A 22,753-nucleotide genomic window follows, 5' to 3' on the forward strand; every position below is an offset into this window, starting at 1 on the left:
ATTTCTTTTCTGATCCAGTCTTTTTTGGAGTTCTGTAGGCTTCTTGTATGATCATGGGCATGTCTTTCTTTAGGTTTGGGGAGTTTTCTTCTATAATTTTGTTGAAGATATTTGCTGGCCCTTTAAGTTGAAAATCTTCATTCTCATCAACTCCTATTATCTGTAAGTTTTGTCTTCTTATTGTGTCCTGTATTTCCTAGATGTTTTCAGTTAGGATCCTTTTGCATTTTGTATTTTCTTTGATTGCTGTGCGGATGTTCTCTATGGAATCTTCTGCACCTGAGATTCTCTCTTCCATCTCTTGTATTCTCTAGCTGATGCTCGCATCTATGGTTCCAGATTTATTTCCTAGGGTTTCTATTTCCAGCGTTGCCTCACTTTGGGTTTTCTTTATTGTATCTACTTCCCTTTTTAGGTCTAGTATGGTTTTGTTCATTTCCATCACCTGTTTGATTGTGTTTTCCTGATTTTCTTTAAGGACTTCTACCTGTTTGGTTGTGTTTTCCTATTTTTCTTTAAGGACTTGTAACTCCTTAGCAGTGTTCTTCTGTATATCTCTAAGTGAGTTATTAAAGTCCTTCTTGATGTACTATACTATCATCATGAAATATGCTTTTAAATCTAGGTCTAGCTTTTTGGTTGTGTTCAGTTGCCCAGGACAAGGTAGTGTGGGAGTGCTGCCTTCTGATGATGGTGAGTGGTCTTGATTTCTGTTAGTAGGATTCTTAGGTTTGCCTTTCACCATCTGGTAATCCCTGGAGCTAGTTGATATAGTTGTCTCTGGTAGAGCTTGTTCCTCAGGTGATTATGTTAGCCTCTATCAGCAGACCTGGGAGACTAACTCTATCCTATTTTCAGTGGTCAGAATACTCTCTGCAGGCAAGCTCTTCTCTTGCAGGGAAGGTGTCCAGATATCTGATGTTCAAAACTGCCTCCTGGCAGAAACTGTGTTCCACTCACCAGAGGTCTTGAGATCCCGTGGAGGGTCCTGTGAGGACCTTGGGGGTGTCCAGAAACTCTGCGCACAAGGAACCCCCGCTAGTGGAGTGAACCGGAAGGGACTTGTGCCCCTGATCAGGCTGGGTTATCTGCTTCCCTAGTTAATGCAGTCTCAGGTCCCATGTGATTGGATCGGAGCAGATGCTGTGTTCCACTCACCAGAGGTCTTAGGATCCCGTGGGGGATCCTGTGTGGGTCCTTGCGGGTGTCTAGAGACTCCCCAGGCCAGGAACCCCGGTGCTGCAGTGGACCGGAAGGGACTTGTGCCCCTGATCAGGCTGGGTTATCTGCTTCCCTAGTTAATGCAGTCTCAGGTCCTGTGTGATTGTATCTGAGCAGATGCTGTGTTCCATTCACCAGAGGTCTTAGGTTCCCATGGGGGATCCTGTATGGGGCCTTGCAGGTGTCCGGAGACTCCCCGGGTCAGGAACCCCGGTGCTGCAGTGGACGGAAAAGGACTTGTGAACCTCTATTTTTCTGTACTTTTTCTGACAAATGTGTTTTATATTTATTACAACAGGAAGATAAGGGTGGTGTTGTTGTAGTTTAATTTTGTAGTATTTCTGTATCTTTTAATCTAGAGAGTGAAGCAATGGATATATGATATATGGACAAACCCCAGGCTGAGACATTTTATAGTAAATATAATTACAAAGAATGTAACAGAAATAATTTATGAAGTAGAACCTAAAGAAAAGGAAGTCTCAACTTGTGTAGTAAAGTTAATTCCTATGTACCATATCTGATATTCCTCTAAAAATAATAATCAAAAAAAAATTAACAACAAAAAAGAACTTTGTGACAGTACAAAGCCAGCAGATGGCGCCCAGCTCCTGAGCAGTTTGCTGAAGACATGAAGGATATAACAAATCTCTAGCCTTTGCAGCTTGTGCTGTTTGAACCAAGCTTCCCTTCAGCTGCTTAGGCTAAAGATTTAAGAGAAAAGTAAAAAAGACCACACAGACACAGACACACACACACACACAAACACATACACACATGTTTGTATATATATATATATATATATATATATATATATATAGTATATGAATTTGTAATATTTGTATAATAGTATTTTTATCTAGAGTGTTAAACACACATGTATATTATATGTGTGTGCTTAATTGAATATATATATGTATATCTCCATGACTTTGTGGTGATACCGTTGTTTGGAGGTCACCCTTGATCTTATTATTACCATTTACCTGTGTTCTGTAAGGAAATTCTACCAAACTAGTTACTGTTAACAAGTTGGATTTTTCATTTACACTGTGTTTTGCAGTTAGTGTGCTCTGGGGTGATTGGGTGTTTGTTTGCATCACCCAAAGGAGTTAATAGAAGAATGACAGAATGACATATTTACAAACACACACACACACACACACACACACACACGCATATATATATATATATATATATATATATATCAAGGATTTTAAAGAAGTGATTTTTAAAATATAGTGCCATACTGTGTATATTTTGTCTGTTGAAGGAAATTACTTCAGATACAGGAGTTCTTCCAACATCAACAACATATCTTAATGTCAGGTAATGTACCTAGTCGTAGTAAAAATCAAACCACCTTTAGCAGATGAAACTAACTCTTTTAGGTGATGCAAACAAATGCCCCAAATCCCCAAAACACACTAATTGCAAACCACAGTGTGACTGACAAAGATCCAGCTTGTTAACAACAACTAGCTTTGTAGGATTTTCAAATAGAACACAGGGATAATAATAAGATCAAGGGTGACCTCCAAACAACTGTATCACCAGAGAATCCCACTTCCTCATGGGTGGTGATTTTCTAGAAGACTTATCATGGCGTGCCACTTTCAACCCTTCAGTTCTTATATACTCTAGCATCTCTGAGATTACAGACAACTGGGAGAGGATGTAACAGCTGGAATCCTAGACAGGAATCATTAGACCATTTCTAGCGTGAGTAATAGCTGCATTGCTAGTGACACATACCTGCTTATTACCGTATTGTCCTGTTCCCGTTACCATGGCTGCAGAAACCAAGTGTGGCATGGCATCCATTTATGACCACAGGGAAACATTCAATAAAGCAGTCACTCCAGGCTGTGCATCAGTCTCCCAAGGCTCCTTTTGTCTATGTGTCAGTATCTTCTAAAGATACACGTCATTTTGGATTAAGGGACCCCCTAACGCTGATATGACCTTATCTTAACCATCAATTACAAGTTTAATCACATGTCTAAAAGCTATTACATCTAAAGAACACAATACGAAGGCCACATGTTGTTTTAGAGGATCAATTCAGTACCTATTTTGATACACAAGAATGTGGATGAAACTCTATGATCTTCTATAAAGTGGAAGTTGCGCTCCCCATAGAGAAAGAACTGATGATTGACAAGATTTTTAAGTGTAGACACCATGCAGCACCAAGAGACTACACCATCATGAAAGACTTGGCTATATTCTTCATAACCAAGCCAATGAAGATTACATAGGATAACACTCAGAGTGTTGCTTGGTGCTTCTGGAACTTGACAAGTGTAGCGGTCTATGACCTGACTCACAGCTGATGATGTTGGTCTGTACCAACTGAAATGAAGGGACTGAACTGTTCTGCCTGTGGTCATCATTTCTCAGAGCTTCTTGGGCCTTAAAACATTCATTGGCTCCCTTGTTACTATGGGAAGAGATGATTCATAATGGGAAGCTCTAAAAAGCCACAAATGATACCTGCGCTTTGATTCTATCATACTGGAAAAGAGAAAGGAGTTACAATCAGAAAGTCTGAGTAAGAACATTGACTGTCCTTCATGAGAATTGAGAGTAGGAAGAAACAATGATTTTCAGGGGTTTTTAGGGTAATTTAAACTTCAGCTGTGAAACCTAAAGCAAATTAAATTTTAAAATGAGGATAAAATTTGATACCAAAGCCGGGCGGTGGTGGCGCACGCCTTTAATCCCAGCACTCGGGAGGCAGAGGCAGGCGGATTTCTGAGTTCGAGGCCAGCCTGGTCTACAAAGTGAGTTCCAGGACAGCCAGGGCTATACAGAGAAACCCTGTCTCGAAAAAAACCAAAAAAAAAAAAAAAAAAAAAAATTTGATACCAAATCACATTCAGAGTTTTGTCTAAAATTACTCAACAATACATTCTAAACTTTAGGTTATCAAACCATAATCAATAATCTATTTTCATTATTACTATTATTTTACTAGTCATAGTATGGTTTTCCCTTGAAAATAGACCTGAATACCTTCTTTCTACACGTATGCTAGGATTAAAAGATGTTGTAAACTGAATTTTAAACACATATATGTATTGAACAGATTATACTCACATATGAAGATTTGAATTTTTATATTTTTCCTTTCCATTAATTGATATATACTGATAAAAATGTAAAGCTAACTGTACAATAAAAGAAACTGGAAATTTAAGAGTTAGAGTACGTGGAGAATTGAACATGGAGTTCCTTATTCATAAAGATTCCATCACGGTTTAGTTCTTATTTGCTCCTGACTGATAGAAGAAAAAGAACTCATAGTTAATTGGCTCCTTGTCATCTTAGCTTAATTAAAATGAATGAACTTTAGCTAAATGCTTATTAAAATCAATTTAATGTTTAATGTTTTCAATGGAAAACAGAAAACATGCTAAATCAGCAATTTCTATAACTTAGCTCTAATTGTTGTAAGTACTGATTATTACTAGTAAAAACTTTTGGTTGGTGTAGCGGGAAATATTAAAAAAAACAAAACAAAAACAAAACAACAACACCCCCCCTACAAACACACACACACACACACACACACACACACAAAGAAAAACAAAACAAAACAAAAAAACCCGGCAGCCTTCCCACGCTCCTGCTACCAGCAACTCTCTCTACCTAGCCCTCACTGTGTCTGAATGCTGAGTTCCCAGTTTTGCCTCACTTGTCCCTGGAGCCACTAGTTCCTTTTCCACAATAAACCCATGTAGTCTGCAGTCCCACATCCAGTAACCAAATAGAACCACCAACCTAGTCGTTAGATATCAGATACCCAGTAACCCTGTAAAATCAGAAGTCTTTTGTTTGTTTGTTTGTTTGTTTGTTTTGAGACAGGGTTTCTCTGTATAGTCCTGGCTGTCCTGGAACTCACTCTGTAGACCAGGCTGGCCTCGAACACAGAAATTCGCCTGCCTCTGACTCCCTAGTGCTGGGATTAAGGCGTGCACTGCCACACCCGGCTAAATCAGACGTCTTAAAGCTTATAGTTAACTAGTCAGATTTATATATCAATAAATTCTCACACAATAATATCAAGCCAATTAATGATGGTACAAGCTGCCCACCTATATTAGACAAATTATCTCAATATTCTAACCTTTATAATATCATAACTACCTGTAGCTGGCTAAAGCCACAGTGGATCACGCCTGCCTCCATCTTGGCCTTCTTCCTTCTCCCAAGATGCTCTTTGTCTCTGTAACTCTTAGCTCAACCTCCGTTTCCCTGTCCAATCACAAGCCTCCTGCTGCCCTAATATTATTGAAGAGAGAAAATCCTCCAACAGATTGGCAATTAGAACAAGAGGACATTGTTGCACATGTGTATGTGTGTGTGTGTGTGTGTGTGTGTGTGCGTGTGTATGTGTGTGTGTGTAAGAATGTATAATAAGATTTCTAATATTTTAGATATATTTTATAATGAAGATATATTTTATAATGAAAGATGTTTTCCCAACATCTGTGATAGGGAAAGTTAAAGCGTTTTGTTGTTGTGTAGGCTGGAGATAGTACATCTTGTAATGTGGCTCAATATATAAAAGTTTCAGCTATAGTAGTGAGGGTCCAGAACTTAAAACTCTAAATAGCAATTGAAATCAACTATGGAATCTTGAGACACCCAAAAGTCAATACTCCTAAGAGACTGTGGATTTGTAGGAAATACAGCAGGAGATTCAAGTTTGTGTCAAAAGTCAAGCATGCTTTGAGTGTAGAAAATGAAGCAGTCAGGAAAGTCTATCTGAAGGAACAATAATGGAGAAGAACCTGAGGAAAAAGAGGTCCTGTGACAGGCCCAAATTGGGATCCAGTTCAGGGAGAGGCCCTAAGGCCTGACACTATTACTGATGCTACAGTGTGCTTACAAACAGGGGCCTATCATGACTGCCCAACATGCAGCTGAAAGAGTCAGATGCAGATATTTACACTGAACCAAAGGACAGAAGCTAGTAAACCCTGTGGTTGAATTAGGAAAAAGCTGGAAGAAGCTAAGGAGGAAGGCATCCCTGTAGGGGGATCAACAGTCTCAACTAACCTGGATCCCTGAGATCTCTCAGACACTGGACCACCAACCAAGCAGTATATGCCAGCTGATATGAGACTCCAACATATGTACAGCAGAGGACTGCCAAGTCTGGATTCAGTTAGAGAAAATATGCCTAACCCTTGAGAGACTTGGGGCCCCATGGAGTTGGGAGGTCTGGTGAGATGGGGAATAGGGGGCATCTCCTTGAAGACAGGGGAAGGCGATTTGAGATGTAGAATGTTTGGAGAGTGGACTGGGAGGGGTATAAAGTTTGAACTGTAAATAAAGATTAAATAATATAAATAACATAAATATCATAAATAACATAAACAAATTCATTTTCTCAGTTCTGGTCTTCTAGAACACTGGTTCTTAACCTATGGGTTGTGACCCCTTTGGTGGTTGAATGATCTTTTCGCAGGACACTTATGGTCATCAGAAAACATAATTTACATTATGATTCATAAAAGTAGCAATAATTACAGTTAAGGAATAGCAACAAAAATAATTTTATTGTATTTTGTGGCATGTTTTTAATGTCACTACAACATGAGAAGCTGTATTAAAGTGTCACAGAATTAGGATTGAGAACTATTGCTCTAGAGAACCCTGGCTAGAGCTATGCTCTACTTCAAGTTCTGGGAAGCAACCATAGATAATAGTAGTGGCTTAGATTATTTTGGGAGTCTTTTGGACAATTCTGAACAACAAACATAGAGGAAGGTTTCCCATGCCTGACTCTGAGATTTGTGTTAGATAGTCTATGGCTCTTGAAGGGAGCCATTTTGGTATAACTCTCTGTCTCTCTGTCTCTGTCTATCTCTTTGTGTATTATATAGTATGCTTCCTTACATTTTTCAAACACTCTTAGTGCTAGTTAATTTTCTCTCCTCTCTCTCTTATTTCACTCCCATTGTTCATCCCTAGCTAAAGAACTCACATTTTTGCTTCATAGCTCCTGTGTCCTACTGATCACTCTATCTCTTTCTCCCCTGAGTTTACATGTTCTAGAAACTACTTTACAATAGCACTGCAGGAAAGAAATGCCTGCTTTGCAGAATGTTCCTTAGTACAGACTTAGTGTGGTAATGAGTAAAATAAATTTCTCTAAACTTTACTTTCTGAAGATTCACAAGTTTTTGCAGTTCCTATTTTCTGAATATAATATATTTTCTGTGTTATTTTTCTTTTCCTGTTTCTCTGGCTACTTGTGACCTTTTCATAAACGTGATGAACATGAAAAAGTAAAAAAAAAATGTACATTTGAATTTTTATGTACATTATAAAATATATAAAATTAATTTGACATCACATACTTTTCATATATTTATATTTTATGTAGAATTTATTAGATTCATGAAAAAATTTTGTTTTCATTGGTAGATGTAAGAAGGTTTTAAATTCATCATAGACCTTGAAAAGTTTCTCATACTCTAAGTGATTTTTCTCTTAAGTACAGGCAACTGATTTTACTTTTAAATAATTTAAATGATTTTAAATAATTTGTAATTTTACATATTTATATAAACTATTTTGATCATGTTCTCTCCTTATTCATCTCTCCTAGGTTGTTATCTACCTCATGTTTCTCTAGAACCATTGTTTAATTCAACACATCCCCACCTTTCAGGTTTTTTTAATTATAAAACTTACTGAGATTAAATAAGAATTGTTTGTATATGTATGACTGTGAGGTTATTGCTACATTAAGGCCAATTTGCCAGTGACTATACCACTGAAGAAAGATAACCCTTCTTCAATGGATATTAGCTATAAATAGCTTTGGGGTCTAATTTGTCCTCACAACAGTCATTCTGGAAAATTGGTGGACATTATTTTGTGCATGGTTTGTGTAGGTAAGCACATCTGCCTTGAGTTTATGGATGCGATAACCATTTCATATTAATAGTGCAGTGCTTACGTCATCTACTCATACCCTGGGTCACACTCTCTCTGTCTCCTCTTCCATCACGTTCCTTGAGCCTTTTGGAGTAAGGAACAGACTACAGTTATATTTTTCTAAGTCAATAATGGTCACTTATTCTCTGATTATTTACTAATTATAAGATTCTTTATTAACTTATAACTGCTGTGCAAGAAGTTTCTCTGGCTAAGAGCACAAACAAAATCTATAGGTATAAACATAAATATGTACATTTTGGTTTCCTCTTTAGGGACAGTGATTTTCTGAGAGTTATGGACCAGATTTGACTTCATCTGTGGAATGTATCCCAAATCCCAAATTAAAGTTATTGGTTATCCAATAACAATCAAGAATTAATTGTACAAATGTGCACAGTTTGCCTGCTAGGTCAATATTGTAGACTTCAAGGTCCATTGCAGAGTAAGTCTATTGATTGAAATCTCCTCCTTCATGGTACCCTCCAGAACTATGAAAGCTAACCAACAGGAAGGAAACTTTTAGCTGTGTTCTAGATTAATTTCTCTGTTTTTCAATCAAACTATTGATTATCTTCAGCAAAAGAATCTTATCATCAAATTCTGATGGGCAACAAAGGACAGCAACAATGCCCTGTATTGTTGTGGATGCTGCTTTGGCTTCTCTGATGGGCAACTAATGGGACCATAGCCTATGCCTCACATTGGCCTTTTAAAATATCACATGGTTTCAGGCATAAACATTATCCACCAATACAATTCAATTTGTTTTATTCTAATTTTGAAAATTAACCTACAAGTTAATGGGTGTCTGGGATTTCCATATGTCCTTCATTTTGTTAAAGCTTTCCTAACCCCCTCATCTCCCCAATTTAAAATAATGCCAATTTATTGTAAATGTAATAATTGCTTGATTGTTTGTGAGTACTATAACTTGAGTTTAGACCCCACACATGTTAGTCAAATGCTCTGCCATGAACTACATCCTCTAACTCTACAGTATTTTTAAGACTAACTGTTCAGCCTCTAGTTTTTGGCTCCAAATTGTTTTGGTTCGTACAAAATTCATTTCATTGCCTCAGAATTCTTTAGAAAACCAAAACCTCTAAATTGACCTTTCTAATTATACTCCATCTGACATCTAAATTTAAAAAAAAAAAATCTACAGAATAGTGGAGTGTGCTGATCATAGACAAAAGAAGAAAACTAAGTTTACAGTTATTCCCATAATACACCTCATGAAACATTAATAGTTAATTTTTAAATGATGTTTATTGCCACCAACACAAAATTATAAAATTAATAATTTCAGTTTGAATTTAGAGTGAACCAATAATCTGCATTGGCATTTCCTGTGTATTTTGAAAATAATTGTTTTATCTAGATTAGCCAAAATCAGAGACGAAGGAGAATTATAGTCTATGAAAGGGTACGGTTTTTGGGTTCTTGAAAAGACAATTATCCTACAGTTATATGTCTGCTGAAAACATAAGTAAAATTCACAAGATGTCCTTAAACTTCTGAATAAATGATCATTTAGATGTAGAGAATTGGTGATAAGGGGAAAGGACAGTTCTCAGGGGCGCTCTTCTGTCTGCAGACTTCCATATGAACATACGCGTGCTTCATAAACCTTGTGTCCATAGGAAAACAAGGCCAGCACATGAACATTTACTGATGTTTTGTTAAATCAAAGCTTCACTGCAATCTTCTCCGGGAGATGATGGTCTTGTATTTGTTTGTTAAACAAAATGACAGCCAGATGATGCAGCTTTGGCAAGATCAATCAGAGAGGATTTGAAACAACGTGGATAGGATATGGAAGTTTCCAGAGACACCTCTGCTAACGAGTGTGTTTTGTCAACCAGATATTATTTTATTAGCTCAATTTTCTATTTCTCAGGTGTTTTCTTATACCGCTGACAAAGAAATCCGAACTGACGACTTGTGCCTGGATGTATCCAGACTCAGTGGCCCTGTAATAATGTTAAAATGCCACCATATGAGAGGAAATCAGCTGTGGGAATATGACGCTGAGGTAAGATATTTTCTATGACTTATTCCTCCCTGAATACTTACGCTCAGTTATTTCCTCTAAAAATAAAGCCAAAGCTTAAATGTATTTTTTGTGCAACTATATGTAGATAGCATTAGACTGGTATATCATATAAAAAGTTAGATTTTTGTCAAACTAGTCTATTGTTATGAAAATAATTCTATATGGTTAATTTTTTATCTTCCTGTATATTTCCAATGTAAAATATGCAAAATATGCTTCCATGATATGTATGTATAAATATCTACATAGAGGAAAATATTGAAATATGTTTGTATTTTTAAATCTTGCAATTATGGTATCTGGTATTTATGATTCTCAATCTAACATTTAAAAGACCCAATAAGGTTAACAGGAGGATTTTTCAGGAAGAATATTAGAAGGGATCTATTTCTATTTAATATAGTGAATGACTGGTAGAGTTGAATTCACTAATTAGGGATATACATACATATATACATATATATCTGAGCAATCCCTTCTCAGCATATCATACCCTTATGATGGAGAGCAAGGTGACAAAACAACACAACATAGCACTGAAAATTTAGTTAGACTATGTGCAAATATTAGTTCAGCCATCAGATGGAGCTGATAAAAAAGGAATATGTTCTCTTCTGAAGGACAAGCCTCAGAAATGCCTTAATTTCTTTTCATTCTCTCACTTAAGCAAGATGAATTGGCCATTGTGTCACATCTTAGACATCATTAAATGGCAACTGATACAATCAAAAGAAAAGCTATACTTTATCCTTGTGAGATTAAAAAAATATCATAGAGGTAAAGACACTCTACAATGCAGCTAATAACAAAAGCCCAACCTTAGTTTAAAGAAATATTAGGTCTCCATACCTCTAATACTGTTGTTATAACAAGACCTTGTAAAAACACATTTTGTGTACAATTTAATCTCCAATATTTTGTGGACTCATATTGAATGAAAAAAATCAATTCTTACAGAATTAAACGTATGTGCAGGGCTAACTGGGGGACAGAATTTTGCCCACTGTCAGGCTCTGAGGACACCAGATATTTTTCTGTGACATAAAGGCAAGCATCTCGAATCCCCCAGTGTTGTGTTAACATTGTATCTCTGCTGACATCTTTCTTTATCTGGCCTCCATTGTGTTTTCCTGAGCTATGGTCTGTTATTACCACCCTTTGTGTTAAGTCTCCTGAAGACCATCTCCCTATTAAATACAAGCATGGAACCTGGACATTGAATCAACATTTCCTCTTCTATGAGGAAAAGAACAGAAAAACATAAGTCCTGTGAAGAGTATCTTTTTTTAAAATGAATGGTTGTATTATTGTTACTTAATTTATTTCCAATCCATACAAATTTATTTCATTTTTCTTAAAAGCAAGGAGATACATGCATATTAAGAAAGAAGGATTATGTATTTTATAAGATTGTTTTCAGTATAACACTTCAATCTTTAAAGTTTTCTGAAGCTCGGTAAACAGTCGCTTTTAGATTCACAATAGAAATTCCTTTGTTGTGATAACTGTTGATTATATTTATTTCTTATTTTTCTTTCAGTTACATTTATATTGAATACTAAGCAATCATTAATGAAAAATTAAAATGCATAATTTTACAACTAAGCCAATGTTTGCATACTTCTTACCTTGTATTATATTTCCTCTGTGATATTCCATAAGACTATAAACTTTGAGACATGTTATGCCTTTGAGGTCCTCCTAAAATGCTGACAACATGCCATTCTGTTTAAGAATTTTATTGAAAACATGTAATCTCAAATCCAAACTGGGCGTCATCACTTCATTTACTCTTGTGTTTATGCATTAGAAACTCCACTTACAACATGACACCACTGCCTGTTTTAAACACACACACAAACACACACAAACAAGCAAAAATATCCAACATATGTCATACTAGAGAGATGCTTCAGCAGGTAAAAATGTTTAATGTACAAGTCTGGCCTCTCGATCTCAAATGTTAGAATCCATAGAAAGTTGTTAGGAGACAACCAACTCCACAAATCTTCCCTCAGACTTCTACACATCTGTTATGGTGCACATGACCCTACATAGTTTTCATGAACACATACGTGTGTCTGGATAGTTCACAACTCTCTCTCTCTCTCTCTCTCTCTCTCTCTCTCTCTTTCTCTCTCTCCCCCCCGTGCCTCCCTCTCTTCTTTCCTCCCTCCCTCTCTTCTCCCTCCCTCCTCATCCTCTTCACATGATAGCGAATGAAAGTAATAAAAATAAATATGCATGTTAATGCAGGGAAATCATGTGAGAATGGTAAAATAATATATTGCCATGCTCTGCCCTTTAAAAGTTCATTTTGAAATTTGATTATGTTTTGAGGTAACTAAAAAGGGTATAATGAGATATGAAAGTGGGACACTTTCATTACTCCCTTTTCTTCTAAGTCTTACATTTAAAATCCTTTGCTTGCACAGCATACTCCAATAACTGCTGGAAACAGTGGTTCTAGAGCTAGCTATATCTTTTGGGACTTGTTAGAAATCTAGAATCTAACACACAATGTTTTAACACATTAAATCCAAGTTTCTGAATTTTTTAATATCCAGGTTATTCATATACACATTAGAGTTTGCTCTGTTCTCTTGACAGCGGTAAATAAATAAATTTCAAAAAGTTGTAGTGGGCAAGAGCAGATTACTTACTTTGATTTTATGTGTACGAGTGTTTGTCTGACTGCGGTTTGTGCATGCAGTGCACATTGAGGCCAGGAGAGGGCGATGGATCTCCTGGGACTATAGTTTCAGGCAGTTGTGAGCTAGGATTTATACACAATCCTCCTTCCAAAGCAGCCAGTTTTCTTAACTGCTGAGACTTCTGTCCAGATGTCCTTTTTTTAATAGACTCTTGGAAACCAATGTGAATTTAGGAAAGGACAAAAACTACTTTGAGAAAATGCAAACAACGTCTTCCAGGGACCCAAGGGAAGGAAAAGAAACAAACAGATGAGAGAAGCTGAGTGTGAAGGAGAAGTCCTCACTCAGAGGCTCTGTTCTCTCATTCTAATAGTGGAAGGTAGAAAGACCTGCTTGCTTCCTCTTTAATTCATTTCTTTGTCATTTGCTAGCAAGGGTAAAATTCCTCTTCTTTGAGAAACCTCCGAGGTGGTGCAGTTTCCAGTCAGAATAAAAACTGGTAGAGTTCACAAAATTACAGAGCTGAAACGAACCTTAAACTCCACTCCTTTGAGCTTTGTCAGGACAAAGCTAAAGCACAAAGATTACCCTGCTAGGAGCAGAGCTGGGATTTAGGTCCTAATAAAGTTTTCAAAGAAAGCTAGTTACTAGTCCAATTGTGTGCCTCACAGCATGAACTGTTGAAATATTCCACCACCTTCTCTGATACTTTCTTTCAGTATTAGAAAAGGAAGTGTCATAAATAGGACGGAACTGTTGGAACAGCAGGTAAATATAAGCATGGAGCCTCTCTGGCTGATTGGGTTTGTCAACTGCTTAGGAGAACAAGGAGAAAGAGGAAAACAAAGATAACAGAATGCTTTGATTTCCCTGTTTGCTTAGGCCATTCTTGCCACAATCTTATACAGCTATTATTAGTCTCTGTATATTTAATGAAGCCTTGTCAGTGTGTGCATCAAGGTGCCTGGCACTAAATCCAGAAGTTTTTCCCAATACTAATTTGCCTCCTGAGGTAATTGAAATACTACAAATAATTAGATGATTTCAGTGATGAGGATCCTATAAGCCGGTCAGACAGTGGGACCATGTTACAATCAAACGTTTTGTAGTATCAATTTGTATTCATATACAAATGTCACTTTTTCTTAATGATAAGAAATTCCATCTGTCAGAAACATAATCTGTTTCAAAAGGCTCAAAGCCATACACTTACTTTATCATAATACTGGCTAGGAAACTTTAGTTAAATGCCCCATAATGTAATTAATAATAATTTTTCTTTTAATTGAATAAAACTGAGTATGTATTGATTAAAAATGTCTGTTTCTGCCTAAAAGATTTCCAATACAGACTTTTAGACTTGCCTAAGTAGATATGTAAAATATATTTTGTATTAAAATATGATTATAGCTCTCTCTCCATCCACTTCCATGTCCCCTCCCTACAAATTCCAAACTCATGACTCCCTTTTATATACAAAACATACACACACATGCATACACCCTGCTGAGCACATATATGTCAATGTTTCTTAAACAATACAACATGGACATTATTTGCTCTCCTTTATGGCTGGCCTCTCTGGTTGATTTGTTCAGAATGTGAGTGTTTTTACCAGCACCACAAGATACACGTGGTATAAAATATCACTGAGAATATCTAATATTTTAGTGCCACAGACTACCTGTTTCCAGCAAGGTCAAATAAAGAAACCACTAAATTTGACATCACTAGGCAGTTAAGTTTTTTTTTTTTATTAAATTACCTGTTCATCCATTTATTTATTTATTTATTTATTTATTTATTTATTTATTTATTGGATTTGTTTGTATACTGTTTGAACATCACAAATTTGCTCAAATCTATTCAAAATTTACATTTTCCTGCAATGTGTGTGCTTAATCACATTTCTTTTTGAACATCCAGGCAGCTACATACAGTGAGGCACTCTAATTTTAGATCAGAGCACTTCTGCTTAACAAGCACTATTCCACAAAAATAAAAAGAGAGCCAAATATTATGCTAAAAATAAGTGCTTCCTTTCACAGGACTGACCAAGTCAGCTGAGTAACCACTTGTTATACATTCTGTCTGAATGAAACGAATTCATCGGTTGACATCACTTGAAATTACCGAAACCACTTAGGATTGTATTAAATCATTTTCTTCTTTATTGGCTACTTTATTTATTTATATTTCAAATGTTATCCCCCTTCCCAGTTTCCATTTTACATGCCTCCTATCCCCTACTCTCCCCCCCTGCCTCTATGAGGGTGCTCCCCCCTGGCTGGCCAACCCACCCTTGCCTCAGTGGCCTATCGTTTCCCTATCCTGGGTCATCAAGCCTCCACAGGACCAAGGAGCTCCCCTACCAGTGATGCTGGATAAGGCAAATCTCTGCTACATATCCAGCTGGAGCCATGGGTACCCCTGTGTATTCTTTGGTTGGTGTTTTAGTCCCTGGGAGCTTTGGAGGTTCTGGTTGTTTGATATTGTTGTTCTCCCTATGAGGTTGCAAACCCATTCAGCTCCTAAAGTCCTTACCCTAACTTCCCCATTGGGGTCCACACTCTCAGTCCAATGTTTGGCTGTGTATATCCGCATCTGTATTGGTCCAGTTCTGGCACTAACCCAACTCTTTTATTTGCCCTTATCAGAAAGCAGGTAAATGGGAGTATAATTTTAAGGTAAGTGGCTTATGAGTACAACCCTCCCAAATTTCTGTGTAGAATTTCTAGTAAACAGTATCACAATTTCCCTTTTGGAGATGGTACCCATTAGATTAGTATTACCTTCCCATGGCCCCAGTGACCCATAGCTTTGATTTCTTGTTAGAATCAGTTAATGGGATTTCAGTGGATTATGTTGAATTTATGTCTTGTTCTTGAACAATTACATCTGATTTTTAGCCTGGGGTGTGCTGATTACGCACTATTTACTCTTGAGGTGCCACTCTAAACGTTTCATTAGCAACATTTTGAGATGACATCTTAGCCAAGTACTGTTTAGTATTTGGTCTAGAGGTTTGAAACCTATGACTCCTTGTTAAGTTAAAGTAATATAATAATCTAAGGTCAGTTACACTTACCTTTCTGTCTAAGAAGGTGAATTTATTGTTATTTTAGTTTTGTTTTGTTTTGTTTTTATAGACAATATTTTTCTGTGTAACAGCTCTGGCTGTCCAGGAACTTTGTAGACCAGGCTGGCCTCATACTACGAGATCCACATGCCTCTGCCTCCTTAGTGTTGGGATTAAAATCGTGTGCCACCCCACCACGATTGAATTTATTGTTCTTATCTTAAACTTTTAGTAAACTGAGATTTTTGTACTCATTTCTGCCATCAGCTATGCAGTCAGCTGTATGTGTACACCAAAATATCAAGTTGTTCTTAAAATAGTAGTTTTAATACAAGTGGTATGTTGTTTTGTATTGTATTTCATTACCAAAATTGTTTTTTAGCCTGAATCCCATTGGCCTTAGCTACACGTTTGGAGAGTAGATTTTAAAGTAGTTCATGACATATTAGATACAAATATGTCATCAAAAAAGCTATAAACTTGTCTTATATATACTTACATATTGTGATTAGCATTCTGCAAATAACCATGATTCAAATTGCCCAACATTTTAGAACAGCATGTTAGGTGATACTATATTATACACAAAAGATAATGATAGCTTCAGAATTATATAATTCTGTTTAGTAATCAGTGTTGTTTTTTTCCAAAGCCATATCTGGCTGGAGAGATAGGTCCAATATTGAGAGCAATGTCTGCTCTTCAGGGTATAATAGTTCAAACCCCAGCACTCACAGGGCAGTCTACAACTATCTGTAGCTCCAGTTCCAGGAGATCTGACACCCTCACACATACATATATGAAGATAGAATACCAATGTAGAGAAAGTTTTAAAATTAAAAATTAAGAAATCCCATAGAAGCCAGGCAGTGGTGGCACATAACTTTTATCCCAGCACTTGGGAAGCAGAGGCAGTTTGATTTCTGAGTTTGAGCCCAGCCTGGTCTACAGAATGAGTTTCAGGGCTATACAGAGAAGCCGTGTCTTGGAAAACAAACAAACAAACAAACAAACAAATAAATAAATAAATAAGATTTCTGAGTTTGAGCCCAGCCTGGTCTACAGAGTGAGTTCCAGGGTTACACAGAGAAACCGTGTCTTGGAAAACCAATAAACAAACAAATAAATAAATAAATAAATAAATAAACAAATAAACAAATAAATAAACAAACAAACAAGAAAAGAAATCCTATAGAAAAGACTGCAAGGTGCATGGGTGCCTGCATGTCACATTGCTCCAAAACCTTATGTGCAGTAACAACCTCATAAAGAAGCATTCATTGAAAATCTCACACAGGACTTATATGAAATGCTCAAAGAATTAATAAAAATATTTAGGACGCAAACATGTATATCTTATATAAAAACACATGTTATTATATAAAGTAAAAATACAGATAGCCCAGGACAATTATTTATTGAAATAACTATGGCAAATAGAATCATAAAAATATTTTGTGTATTTCTTTTCTTTTTTCCCTTTCATTATTTCTGTAAGGCAAAAAATTAAAGTGTTAAAACCAATAGATAATATGGTGAAGATTCAATGAAACTGGACCTGTACCTCTCCGTCATTTACGACACAAGAGCTTCTATTATTACTAGATATTTTAAGTTGTTTATACCTTTCACTTAATAAATTATGTAAGATTCAATAAAAACAAATTATAGTCATGACAGATGTTAAGAAGTGTTTATCAAAGCATTACCTGCAGTGGCTCTGACTCATAGTGACATTCATATCAAATTAAAGATTTAAGTTAATTTTGATAATCTATTTCACATAAAACTTCATTATATTAAGATTAATAGATAGAATAGGCTAGATTATAGGCTAGATAGAATAGGCTAGATAATAGATAGAATAGGCTAAGATTAATAGATAGAAAGGCTTCCCATAATATAACTGAAAGGAGGATATTTAATTTGATGACTTCAATCTCATTTATAGACATGTGAATAATTAGTAAAGTACAAACCACGTAAGATTTCTCTTGTAGCAGAAAGATTTGGGAAAATAAATATATCCTTTCTTGCTCTCAAGTAAATAAAACTAAACACATATGTTGGAAAATAAAGGGATATTTAGATGAGCTTAAGACTTAAATTTTCTCTTGGTTTATATTTTTGAAAACATCTCCTAGAGTATTTTTTTCATTTTTATGGTTATTATAAACTTTTTTTTCTTGGAGAAAATGAAATACGTATATTGTATCTGTGTAGAGTGGTTTTTTTTTTTTCTTTCCCTGATCTTTTAAGCAAAGTCAGTTTTATTTGGTGGGGCTGAGGATAATTTTATAATCCTCTTTAATGATGTATGAAATTTTCAATTCCTAACAAGAAACCCTTTTGTATGAAGAAAATATTTTCTAAAAAATGTTTGGAACAGAAAAAAAAAAAAAAATCAATTGAGCAGTAGATGATGTGTAGTTTGAACAATGTAGATACATTCTATTTAGTTAAGATAACTAGCCAAACTGTTACCATCAGCATCATTTCATAGGTAAGACATGATGCTTTATAATGCTATCTTTGCTAGCATTGTAAGCCCGTATATATCATTTATCTGTAGAAGGTAGCCCTTGGAAAGGTAAATCTAGTGATTGCATCCATTATGCTGCCCACAAATTGGAGCTTACTTCAACAAAACATATTTTATTCATTGGCCTTACTACATATTTAGATCAACAAAATTATTTAGTATTTCCCTGAGCTGGCCCTGGAGTTGATTTTTTTATATATACAAATATATATGCCTCATATGCCTCTTTTTTGAGCTTGTTCTGGGAAATAAAATTCAGTTAGAATGATTCAAAGGAGATTTGATCTTCCTCTTCCCTGTTCTTTCTTTTCATATACTTTGTTATGCTAATTAAGCATGCCACTGTATGTGTGAATATCTTAGAATGTTCAGCCTTGCCCCGTGAAAATAAAAAACAAAATAATCTCAAAGATTCTTCCTTGGTGTCCTCTTAGCTTTGAAGCAAACACTTGAGGATACGGATATGAACTGTGCATTAATCAACTACTTAGAATAACTTCTCACAAAGTAACTTACTTGGCACTAAAATGTCTTTCATTATAAGATGATGAGAACAAAACTCTATCAAAAACAACATTTTGCCTGAAATGTTCTGCCATCTATGTCAAATTCCTCCTTAATAGTTTCTATCTTAACTCCATTTCCGTACTGAGTAAGGTTGATATTGAAGCCATCTGAAAGACTGCCACTCACAGCTTCATGGATGCAATTATTGTGACGTGTGTCTCCCATTCTTTTTCAGGAGAAATTATATGTTGTCTGGGATGATTGATTTATTACTGCCTTGGTACTTGATTTGTCATTATTCATTATTTTCTTTGTCAAACAGACCCACACTCTTGTTCACATAATCACGCAGTCCTGCCTCTCAATGGGCAAAGGAGAGGATGGCTCTCAACATCTTTCCATGGAGACTTGTAATGATAGCACTTTCCAAAAATGGCTACTAAGAAACTATACAAGAGCAGAAGTTTTTAGAAGTGTTTTTGGAAATCTTACTGATTATTTTCCTTAATGACTTTGTAGAGGTTTGTGTTTTGGACTTATTCAATTCATTTCATTGTTTTAATTGTTATTAAAATCTGAAATTATAATAGAACAATTATGAAGTTATTTTTCTGTCTTTCCCTTCTCTGTTGCTCATTAATTTGAAGATTGGATATTTTAAATAGTAACTAGTCTATCATTAACAAAAAGGTACTTTCGCTTCTGTTTAAAAATGTGTATATATACATATGTATGTCCATGAGTATAATAGGTTAAATATATTATGAAGTATTATTTTGTTTTATCCTAACAACAGCCATATCCATATGAAAACAAATTTTGTATCATAGGTGAAAACATTACTAAATATACCATAGGTTAAAATGGATGATTTTTGGAAATTTGAAATTATTTAATTTTGTTAAAATTTATTCAGATAACTCAACTCCAGTGTGTGTGTGTGTGTGTGTGTGTGTGTGTGTGTGTGTGTGTGTGTATACCACATTTCACACCTTTGAAAATTACCACTATTTTATTCTGAGACACTACATAAATCCACTCTTAAAGACTATGTTATTTTCAACAACTTCATGGAAAAAGCATGGGTATCTATCTGCACATTTCTTTTGTGATTGCTTAGGTGATATCATGATAAGAATCAAGAGTACATTTTATTTATTACTTATATAAATGGTGACTATCTTCTCTCTAAATCATGAAATGAATTGTTATTCAGTTCATGTCAACAAATACTCATAGATTTTTTGTAAACACTACAAATAAAATTATTTTTGAATTATTGGACTTAAGGGACCTCTATTTTTTTTTTTTTTACAAATTCAAAAACTAAATGATTTTATATAGTTCAGCTGCTGGGTGTGAAAACACATGGGAGGTTCCAAACTTCTCACTTAACTACCTGTGGCACATTTAAGAACAGAAGCAGGGTAGCAGAGGGCAGATCTCATGAACCTATCATTGAGTGCTATGGCAGGAGATTTTCTCTCAGCAGGAAAGTATGTACAGTTGCATCAGCAACATTTTTCCCATTTTTTTATTCACTTCATATCCCAATGTCATCCCTTGCTCTCCTACAAGTACCCTGTCAAACAGCTGTAGGCTTTGATTTTTCAAAACCTACTTTAATGAGAGATCTTTAATGCTTCAACCTCCCTCCAACCCACCACCCACACAAGGCAGTGCAAAAGAAAGGTTAAGAGGAAAGAAGGACTTGTGAACCTGTTTAGAAATAGTTCTCTGGGGCTATTTCTTTTCTTTTCTTTGTTTCTTTCTTTGTTTCTTTCTTTCTTTCTTTCTTTCTTTCTTTCTTTCTTTCTTTCTTTCTTTCTTTCTTTTTTTTATTCAAGTGGGAATTGTGGACTTTGGATGCTCATTTTTTCCATATTTTTTAATTGGGTATTTATTTCAATTACATATCCAATGCTATCCCAAAAGTTGCCCACACGCACCCCCACCCACTCCCCTACCCACCCACTCCCACTTCTTGGCCCTGGCTATTTCAATCTTCATTGTCAGCAGTCCTCTAACAAAACACTAACATGAATCAGTAACAGCAATTCGATCCCTAAGAAACTTCAGCTCTCTGCCAATCTGCCTAGGTCTATGGAAGCAGCAAGAAGCCACCAGAATATCACCAGTTCTTTGTTGAGTTACTCTCTCCATAGTCATGACAAGGAAGATCAGCAATGTGATGTAAGTTGAACAAATACAAGAGCATCATCAGCAAAAACTAGTGAGACAGAGCAAGGCAACCCAATGCCAGAGCCTCTTCCCATTGTCTGTGTGGTCATCTTTATATTCTTTTTAAACATCACTTGTTATCTCACATGGCTGCTTCAGCAAAACATCCATTCATCTCTCTGCCCCAGGAAAGCATCATATGACATAACTGAGTTTTCAAAGACACCAAAAATTTCTACTTCACACAACCCTTCCTCTACCCCTTTTCTTCTCCTCTAACAAGGGGGAGCACTCCCCCACATCACACTTCCCTGGAACCTCATGTTACTGCAGGCCTACACACAACCTTTTCCACTGATACCAGACAAGGCAGTAAGAAGAACTGGATCCACAGACAGGCAACAGAGTCAGGGATAACCCCCACTATGAAGTCCAAGCTGTGTATCTGTTGTCTGTGTGCTGTTATGCTTGCTGACAGGAGCCAGGTGTATCTGTCCTCTGAGAGGTTCGATCCAGCAGGTAACTAAAACAACTGCAGAGACCTACAGGCAAACATTGGAAGGAGATCTGGAAGTCTTGTGGATGAGTTAGGGGAAGGATTGAGAACCCAGAGGGGATAGGGTCCTCTATTAAAGGACCAACAGAGTTAGCTATCCTGGACCCTTGAGAGTTCCCAGAGACTGAACCACAAACCAAAGAACATACATGGGCTGGACCTAGGTCCTCTGTACTTGTGTAGCAGATATACAACCTCAGCGATTCTTGCATCTTCTGGAAGTTAGTTTTTCTACAGGTCACATCTGGCACAAAGTTTTGATATTTCCATCAGGCAGATGAAAAATCTACCACTGCTGAATAGGCATGCTGCCCATACACAAAGTTAACAGTTTTATTGTTACTTGGTTTCTAAGGGTATTGAGTTCATTGACTGAAGTTCAAAAGTATGAGTGGAAGGGGAAGGAGATTTGTAAGCATTTGTTAAATGTAACTCAGATTTTTTTAATGAAGAATCAGTCTTCACAATGATTTTGATGGTTTCCCCCTGTACCAATAGCAAGTAAAGTGGAAAACGAATTCACATTCAGGACTACTTAAAGATGAAATGTCTGGCTTTGTAATGAGCTTCATTACATAGAGATTTTTGGTTTATAACCTTTGAAACAATAACAATGCTGGTAATACATTTTTTTCAAGAGGGGTATTTTTTTCAAGAGGGGTACTGATTTGACAGAACAATACTAAATACAAAGGTCACAACTGACATTACCTATGTCATTAAAAAATTATTCAGTATATTTTTTAAAAAATCTTTATTTCAATATGACATATAAGGTAATTGATCAAATCTTTCAACTATTATAATAGGTGATCAGACTATAATAAATTGATTTATTGTACATTGTAATATAAGTCAATGTATGGTAAGCTACCCAAAAAGAACAAAGTTTGTTGTTTAAAGAAGGATCTATTAGAAGCATGAAATGGTAAGTGCTTCTTTGCAAGAGAAGGTATGCATAAGCTAACTCAGATTTGAGACAGAGACATGATTTTCT

General features: G+C 36.0%; 1 protein-coding gene across 5 annotated transcripts in view; it reads left to right on the top strand.

Annotated features, from left to right (window-relative positions):
• Window positions 1-22,753, top strand: part of Galnt13 (polypeptide N-acetylgalactosaminyltransferase 13) — a 617,871-nt gene that overhangs the window by 587,888 nt on the left and 7,230 nt on the right. For 4 of the 5 annotated variants that reach the window (XM_029474531.1, XM_029474530.1, XM_029474529.1 and 1 more), the window contains 3 exons: window positions 10,082-10,216; window positions 15,549-15,578; window positions 19,342-19,540. In XM_029474531.1, coding sequence (XP_029330391.1) covers window positions 10,082-10,216; window positions 15,549-15,578; window positions 19,342-19,527 — 351 coding nt within the window. In that variant the 3' untranslated portion in view covers window positions 19,528-19,540. The remainder of the gene's footprint in view (window positions 1-10,081; window positions 10,217-15,548; window positions 15,579-19,341; window positions 19,541-22,753) is intronic. The other variant, XM_021153165.2, reaches the window with a different exon arrangement.

This window comes from Mus caroli, chromosome 2, assembly GCF_900094665.2.
Source record: "Mus caroli chromosome 2, CAROLI_EIJ_v1.1, whole genome shotgun sequence".
Lineage (NCBI taxonomy): Eukaryota > Metazoa > Chordata > Mammalia > Rodentia > Muridae > Mus > Mus caroli.